Raw genomic sequence first — 9,254 nt, 5'->3', positions numbered from 1 at the left:
GCTGATCCTCTGATTCAGTGCATTGCTGCAGGACTGCCTAAAAGTTGACTTATATACCTTTGTGCCATAACAAAGCACAACCCTAGCAGGAACAGAACTATACTAGCAAATTCCAGAGGGCTCTTAGGGAAGGGAAAATTAATCAATAATGCCTGATTAGGATCCTCTCCTGTGTTTGTAGCTATGTGTGCAGAGTCTGAGAGCTGGTGAGGTATAGTGAATAATGTCAGACTAGGACCCTGAGCTTTGAATCCCCACATCTACCATGGAAGCTTATTGGGTGACCTTGGGCCAGTCACAAACTTTCCGCCTGCCCTGCCTCAAAGGATTGTTGTGAGGAAATGGAAAAGGAGAGAAGATGTTCTAAGCAGCTTTAGTCCTAACTGGAGAAAAGCCAGATATAAATAAATAAATCCAAATGCACGCAGTTTGGGGTGAATCACAGTGACAGGGTGTTGGTTTTCTTTCTGCCATCTAGTTGGGGGTGGACCTCCTTATAAGAATTAGCAGTTCATTAGTTTTTCATAGGGTGGATACAAAGTGACATTAGGATTTTTTCTTTCTTTCAAAGAGTAAATATTAAGAATTATACTTAAAAAAACATACAGGGAGCATCCCAGGAAGTGCCAAGATATCTTTATAATATAGTAAATGAGTGTGTGTGTGAACCAGCATGGTGTAGTGGTTAAGGTGTTGGACTAGAACATGGGACACCCAGGTTCAAATCCCCACTCATGCCATGGAAGCTTGCTGGGTGACCTTGGGCCAGTCACACACTTATAGCCCTGACTTTGGCTAGTATTTGAATGGAAGATCTCCAAGGAATATTAGGGTTGTGACACAAGGCAGGCAATGGCAAACCACCTCTGAATGTCTTGCCTTGAAACCCCCACCAAGGGTTGCCATACGTCAGCTGTGACTTGACGACAAAACAAAATGAAAGTAAATGAAGTCCAATCCATGAGGAAGCCAGACAGAAAAGGATCTAGAGCAGAAGAGTTATCCAAGAAGATGTGGAGTTGGTCTGCAACTGCTCTCCCAGTCGCTTTGCCAAGAAAGGGCAGATTAGTGACTAGGCGAGAATTGGCCACTCAGAGGTTCACAAATCAGGAACATTTTGTGGTACCTCACTTTTGAAGGGAGTTTGCCTATGCCAGCAGCTTATCAGCTATACAGCTGGGGGCCATGGGGCAGGCGCTCGCTTGGGGCTGGGAACATTGGTGGGGCTCAGCACTTCTTAGCACAATTCAGTGCAGGAAATAAAGAAGGTTAAAAAAAAACCTTGCCACTCTCATTTGCTAAATCATTTTTAAAAATATGTATGTCAGTGAGAAAGCTCTGCTGTACCACTAGGAGTCACTGCAGCTGCATAGAGAATTTTTAGGTTGCAGAAAGATTATATTGGTCTGCTTTTATTCAGCATTTTTTCATATTTTCAGCTTATGCTTGGGTGATGAAACGCTAATTTGTAACAAAGTTTGCGACACAAGCCGCAGGATCCATCATTATTTCCCCTCCCCCCCCTTTAAAAAACACCAGGATGGTTCTAAACAAATTTAATTCAATCAGGGCTGGTATGGTGATGTCAATAGCTTAGACCAGGGAGGCCAAAGGTAAAACCCTCCCTCAACAAATTAGTTCATGGGGATAACGTTGAACCTGTGCAGTCTGGCTTGGTTCTAATGTCATGAACAAGCAAAAAGCCTCTGAAATGTTTGGACTCGTGCTCTCTCCTTTCACGCACAGCTTGAGCAATGACGACTTCCTCATTTCCCAGTAGCTGCAGTTTGTTATGTCTGAATTGGGAGAAACAACAGACTATGGTTTGGTATCTCACTTGCAAACCCAGATTCAAAACCTGGATTAAACAAGCCGCAGTTTCACATTTCACCCTATTAATGTGTTACAACACACTATAGTTTCTCAGGAACCAGCAAGCCTTACGTTTCTGAGACATGTATGAGAGGCAAAGTCAAGGGGAAGGAACGTTTGGGCCTTAGAACTTCAGTGACTTGTTCTCATAATTAAGAATCCATGATTTTTTTGCCATGTCTCAATAAAGCCTCCTTCTCGGGATAATCTTCGAATGCCTGTGAAGACAAAATGGACTGGCAGAGAGTGATGCGTCTAACCCTCTGGAGGAAGGGTAGTTAACAATCTAAAGATAAAAGTACTCTCAAAATGAGAGTAATCTAATCTCTGGAATGCCCTATACAGATTGCTTGATAGCCCCTGAATGTATATCAGGTTAAGTAGTGTTGCTGAACAACAAAGTTCTCCTGCCAGCAAAGCCTGTGAGTAGGCTCTGTGGTAGTTGCAGAATGCTGTTCCATGTTCAGCAGTTTTCTGTCTCAACAGGGATGTCCAAGAAGCTGGAGAAGAGAAAGATCTCCCTCCCCATCACTTTCAAAAGGCGATTTTTAAAAATGGTGTGGGTAGGAAATGAGAAGCGTAATTCATCTTCACGGTACTCATAATATGTACTGGAACTGGTTTTCCAAAATATTAATTTTGCCATCTGTTGGAACAAACCCATCAACACAAAGTGAGAAGTAATAAAATTCCAAATATAGTGGGTGTGTACAAAAAGATTAACAAGTAGTTGTAATAATAGATGAAGCAGAGCTTTTATATAATATGGAGGGAACATCCCCAAAGAGATTTGCGTACAAGAACTTCAAAATAAAAATAAATACACTATGGAAATATACCAGTGTGAAGATGTTTTGCCTGATGTCTAAATTACTGAATTACAATTTACAATAAGTAGCTGGTAGCTCTGGCCACTCAAAATTCCATAGAATGTCATGGAAATCTCCCAACCATAATTCATTTATGCAGGAAACTCTTTCCCCAGCAAAGTCCTTCCAGTTCTATAGCTTTTGCGCTCTTCGGAGTTTTCTTGACACACTTGTCACTATTCACAAGATGGGTGATTTCATCATCAGAGGAGAGATCACATCCAAAGTGACAACATTGCTCTCAGCTGGGAAATGGCAGTACTCCCACAGAATTAAGCACTTTACAGAATTTTGTATTAAAAATATACATGGCATGGGGAACATGAATAAATAGAACCTTTTCTTCCTTTCTCATACCATTAGAATAAAATTAAATTGAGCAGTCAATTCAGGACAGGAAAAAAAAGTTACTTCACACAACATACAGATTTATGAAATCCAGTTCCATGTAACGTGGTAATGGACACAAGTTTTGAAGGCTTTAAAAGGGGCGTGGAGAGATTCATGGAGGACATGATTAACACAACAACTATTAGTCTTGATGGCTAAGTAGAGCCTCCATAAATAGAAGCAGTGTACCTCTAAATACTAACTGATTGAGTGGGCAATATTAGAAGATTAGTGCCACACTAGCTTATTGGGTGCAGCATGAGCAACCAGAACTCAGCAAGTTGAACATAGTTCTCTGTGGACCAGTCAAGGACATGAAGTCCAAGTCCCCTTTATTTACCTAGACTAGGCTGATCCAGAGGCTTCACACCATTTGTTGTTATACAGCCCTATTACCCATCTGCACTTGAAGCACAATGGACTGGGCAATCAGCCCATGATAACTCCCTATACTAGGTACAAATGCCTGACATGGAGATCCTGGTTTGGGCCTTGGCGATCCAGACAACTGGAGTGTTCAATACCTTACAGATACTACATGGAGGCTAAAGTCAGGAAAACAACATCTGTGGGGTGGTTGCTCCATGTCAGACATAATTGTGGCTGGCAGGGCATTGAGTAGTGTCATATTATGGGGGTGATCTGTGTCTTCCTGTGCGCATTATAGCGAATGCGTGGAACAGTTACCAAGCAATGAAATTTCCTTGTGATCCTAAACGTATGAGTCATCTCCTGGTCAAGGCTGTGCAATTATATGGTTTTCCAGGAAAGAGGCTCCTCTTGTGAACTATTTATTTTCTTCTCACAGAAAAAGATCACATTAAATGAGCTGTGCGTGATTCGTGGTATTCAAGCCCAACAAAGGCAGGGCAACCTCAGAAGCCCCCTCTGAAGATATTCATTTTTCCCTGGTGGCAGATGTTAGGAACCTGCATGTTTTTGATACCAGCACAAGTGCTGATAAAGATTCTCTCATAACAAGGAATTTGCATAGGTGCTTATTTTGTGACAGTATTTCCATCAGTTAAAAATCACATACCTGCAGAATAATATAAAAGCCTGGGCCTTAAAAGTTAATATGAGACACATCAGAATAATAATTTCAGAGCCAAGTCAATGAGTGCTCCCCCTGTGCCCCCAAGTTGAATCAATGTCTAGTTCTGTGAAGAAGGAATTTGTCCCAGACAATACATGGCGCAGTAACGTCAACACAGGGGTTGTGTGGTTTTTTAATTCACCCAAAGAAACTGAGAATTTAATTTTTTTTACTTAGCACACAAGAAAAGAGAGAAACAACGAAAGAAGAATGCATTTTATACATGATGCATAATTATTGTGTAAATATATTTTAGTTTGCAAACCAGGCAATTTTTGTACAATTTTTTTTTTAATCATTTAAGTGCAGTACATAATCTTACTGGTACTAACAGGGCCATCTTTTCCTATTAAGATATTGAATAATGCACAAAAGTAAAGGATAAAATAGTGATAAAAATCAAAAACTGTAAAATAAATCTTGATTTAGGGGACTAAGTATTATGGCAAAATAGTTTTTCATATACCTCTGAATTAGAAACCAGCATCGTTGAAGAAGATGCAGACTGAGCAATATTCCCTTTGGAGTGCTCTGGCCTTGATTAAGTGATAAATCGCACCAACTAGGAGTTGCTCTACAAACACATGTATGGTCAACTATTGATTTTCTGGTCGTGAGCTCAAAATGCAAAAGTCTTCCACTTTCTTATGAAAATCCAGAGCAAACACTTAAATCTTAACTGTTGTTTACTTTTTTAAAAAAACTGAATTACATCTAAAAGTGAAGATTGACATTTCTCCTTGCCAGTTTTAAAAATCAATCTAACTACCTTCAATGGAAGTGCTTTTTGGGTATTCCTGTAACAGGGGAATAATTACTGTACCTTGAAGGAACATGTTAACATTCACTCCTTTGCTGCTTGTTTTTGGAAACCATTTAGCCAAACCGAAAGACTCACATTACAATCAGTTTTTTAGTGGGATAGAGACTGAATTAGGATGTAAGAAGCTGACTTATTTCAAGTTAGTTCCATCTGTTTCAGGACCATTTACACTGATAGCAGAGATTCTCCAAAGTCTAAGGCCAAATTAGACATTGCATCTGCCATAAGAAAGGCTGGGGTTCCCCAATATGTCTTACAGACAGACGTGACATCAGGGAACTAATTCTCCAGTGCCTGGGTACAAATTTGGCTGGGCAGCTCAATGAGGGGGATGGAGGAGCTTTGGCTTCGCCCCCTGCAGTCATTTTAGCGTAAGAAAATGGTGCAGGGGGAGACTGAATCTCTCCCCCACCAAATCAACACTCCTGAGGTGAATTGGGCACCAAATCAACACTCGGGGACGTTAGTTCCCTAACATCTTGTCTGTCTGTAAAATGGGTGGGGGAACCCCAACCCAACTTGTGGCAGACATAATGACTAGTTTGGCCCTGAGGCAGTTCTTTCCTAACCCTGTTGAGAACCTTTTAAAACCAGACACTGAACCTTGAATTTGATCCAAGCAAAGCATGTACTGTACCTTCTTAGCTGCATCATCTCATAGCTAAGGAAACTCCTAAGAGGTCAGCCTTTCTTATCATGTGCCAGGCCACTGATCCATGTGCCAATTTGGTACGAATCCAGTTTCACTAATACCTGAACTCAAAACCACATACCCACCCATTTACACATATAACTCTCTGTGTGGTATTTCCCATATCTTCACCACCTTTCCACTATCACAAACCCAAACATTGGGAGAGGTCCAGCGTCTGCTGCCCCGGCCTCCCCTTTGTGACTGAAGCAGGATTCATACAAAAGATTGTTTTGTGGTTGTTGGAAATCCAAGCCACGTGGCGGCTGCTCCGTGCAGCTGTCTTTAGCCATTTACCACTGTTTACCAGGTAAATGCTAATCGTTTTCTTTGGACCATGTGAAGCGTATGCCTGTTTCACAGGATCCTTGCGACAAAAAGATGACCTGTTTTTAGGGAACTTGCAGATGAACAAAACTCTAAATTTCCATCATTTTAGCAAAAAAAATTGGCACGCAAGTATAAAAGTCCTAACACTCATTTTAGGAACAATACTTTGTGGCAACAGCAATTCTGATTTGGCTCATTGTTTAAAATGGTTTTGATTTTTGAAGAATGTGTTTAAAGATATCAGCTAGTCCCAGAAATAAGCTGCATTTTTCAAACTGAATTAATGTCCAGTTGTCCTGGCTGACGGCTAGTGCCTTGTCTCTCAGGTTATGAATGCCAAACAAGTTGGAAATTATTCAAGCCATTCACACTCTTATGTATCTCAGATCATTGCAATGGATTGTGCTCCAAACAGGCCATTCAGATTAGAACTGCTGCCCACAACAGGCTGTTGTTTAACAGTGTCCCTTTTTGTCACTAATTCAAAAAGGTGTAATGAACAATTAAAATGTGTCCACATTACCTCTGCTTTTGGAATAGCAGCAAAGGGTTTTCTGGATTCTAGACAAAAAGAGCTTCCTGTTTTAAGATTGATTTTGATATTTAGGATATATTTTGGGAGAGGGGATGGGTGACCTGTGTGGGGGAACGGATGATCTGCTTGGGTGGACTGCTGACCCATTCACCCAAGATTCTTCTTTTGGCACCTGTAATTTTTGGCCATTACCTTCGTCAGAAATCTCAGTCTTCTGTTCCTGGGGTGCTGATGCCATGTTGTCTTCTCTTCCCTGCTTTCTGACACCAGTTTCAGCTTCCTTTCTGCTTTGATTCCCTTGACCAGGGATTGTTCTAGAAGTTGTTACCCTTGCCGCTGGATCCTTTGCTTCAGATTCAGGAGGCACGTTTGTGTTTTTCCATCTGCGAGCGCCAGACTTTGAATTAAATTCATACAAGTGGCCAGTGACTGTGGAAGAAACCAACAATTCAGCTACTATCGCTTTTCACAGAAGAAGAGGTACATCTGTCTTTTGTATGGTTAACAGCAAAGCATGAGAAAAAATAGTTGGCGTGCTCTAGCTACCTGCTGGAATAACCTAAGACCCTCCAGTCACACTTATTCTTGACTTGCGACAAGAAGTGTTCTAGAGTCATAAAGAATATTTCAGTCTGAGAGTACAGTATTAGCCAAGGATTATCAGTGTTATCTCAGACATGTCTATTTCTGCTGCCTAACCAAGCTTAGCCAGAATATGGCAATGTGCCAATGTGCTTGAACACCATTCTTTCTGGAAAAAAAACCACTGTAAAGCAGGTTTATGAAAAGATTGTGTGATGAATGGGGAAAACCTAGAAAGTTGATAATTACAGGATGGCATCCTGTGGTTGCTGCCTAAAGCAGCACTCCATTTTGGAATCATAGGCAGAGAAAACATTCATTTGGAAGCAGCTATAGTTATATTGGCCCTGATATCCAGAGATGATCTCATACACCAAAGCCTAGGGGCCTGACTAACATAGCATGTGAGGGCAACAATAGTTGTAGATGCACAGATTGCATTGGCCAGGTACACATGCAAAGATACACCTGTGGAGACTAATGCACCATGGTGGAGCTGCAATTGAATGTCTTATTTGCATGCTGTGACATCTGTTGCCAAACTAGGCAGGCAAAAGGTGGTTCTTTGGCCAGTGTAGAGCTTGTGTGCACAAGCTAATCTACATATACAAAGGTCCTTACTGAGTGGGTAAAAAGGTGACAAACGGGTTCATGATACAAGTTTATAAAATTATACATACAGTAGAGAAAGTGGAGAAAAAGAACTATTTCCCCTCTCCCATAATACTAGAACTGAGGAGTACCTAATCACGTTGATGGACAAAAGATTCAGGAAAGACAAAAAGGAAGTACTTCTTTACCAAATGAGTAACTAAATTGAAGAATTCACTGCCAGTGGACATAGTGATGGTCACAAGTATATAGATGGCTTTAAAGGGGGAGATTATAAAACAGATTAATAGAGGAGAGGTTAGTCATTGGCTACTAGCTAAGACAACTAAAGGAAACTTCCGCATACAGAGGCAGCAAACCTCTGACTACCAGCACTGGAGGGCAGCTGCTTTATGCAGACGACACGGTTGTGATATCTAGAATGCCTGCGAGAGTGAAACGAGCACTAAATAGATTTGCAGAATTCAGTGATAAACAACACCTAAAAATTAACTATAGCAAGACTAAAATAACGGCTTTCGGGAAACGTCCAAAAATTCGAAATTGGAAAATGAACGGCGATAGTATTGAACGAGTAAATAGCTGCAAATATCTGGGGGTTGTCCTACAGGCATTGGGGTCCAATCTCGCCCACTGTAATTCTGTGGCGAAACGTGCAGAGACATCTGCGCATGCTATAATTAAATTTTTCTGCCCGAGGGGAGGTTTCTACGTTCCAGCAGCTTTAAAGTTATTCCAAGCAAAAATTCTGTCTCTGCTTATATATGGAACTTACGTAGGAACTTCAACAGCAGGTTTAGCACTGCTAGAGAAAGTACAATCTTAAGTTTTTGCATGCTATCCTACAGGTTCCCTCTTGCGTTTCCAACTCTATGACTTGCCTTGAGATGGGCATGATTAGGAAGGGGGCAAGGATTCGGCTGTTGTCTTGCTGTCAATGGTTTAAAGTAAAGCAATACCAGCAAGGTCTTTTACCGCTGATTGAACAAGACCACTATAAATCTAAATGGGAGACAGCAGTCCGACATGATTTAGAGAGATCAGGCTTTTGCCCACAGGACCTATTGAAACTGGATAAAGATCACATAAAACAAATAGTAAGACAAAGGGTAGAGGACACTGAATGGCAATATGATATAGAAAGGACACCTGGCTTCCCGTCTTAAAAAAACCCAGATATATATTGGTGCCACCCTCATACCTCACGGATTAAATGTAAACAATTTATGCAGATCTTTTACTCCAGGTAAATGTGCAGTACTACAGTCTGCCATAATTGAAGGTAAATACATTAAGATTCTGTTTGAGGCAAGGATTTGTCCATGTGAACCTGGAGAAGCTGAGACTAGGGAGCACGTTTTCTTTCAATGTCCTATATATAATCAGCTTCAACTCGCTATTATATCCCCATTATTAGTTAATTTACCTGGCCGTTCTAATAAATATAGACCTGA

General features: G+C 41.0%; 1 protein-coding gene across 1 annotated transcript in view; it reads right to left on the bottom strand.

Moving 5' to 3' along the window:
* Window positions 1-6,606: 6,606 nt before the first annotated feature.
* CDHR3 (cadherin related family member 3) overlaps window positions 6,607-9,254 on the bottom strand; it is a 34,193-nt gene continuing 31,545 nt past the window's right edge. Inside the window, exon 19 of the mRNA XM_056847327.1 lies at window positions 6,607-7,035. Coding sequence (XP_056703305.1) covers window positions 6,656-7,035 — 380 coding nt within the window. The 3' untranslated portion in view covers window positions 6,607-6,655. The remainder of the gene's footprint in view (window positions 7,036-9,254) is intronic.

This window comes from Euleptes europaea, chromosome 3, assembly GCF_029931775.1.
Source record: "Euleptes europaea isolate rEulEur1 chromosome 3, rEulEur1.hap1, whole genome shotgun sequence".
Classification (NCBI taxonomy): Eukaryota; Metazoa; Chordata; class Lepidosauria; order Squamata; family Sphaerodactylidae; genus Euleptes; species Euleptes europaea.
The sequence above is the reverse complement of the archived record's forward strand: the minus strand, read 5'-3'. Positions and strand labels throughout refer to the sequence as shown.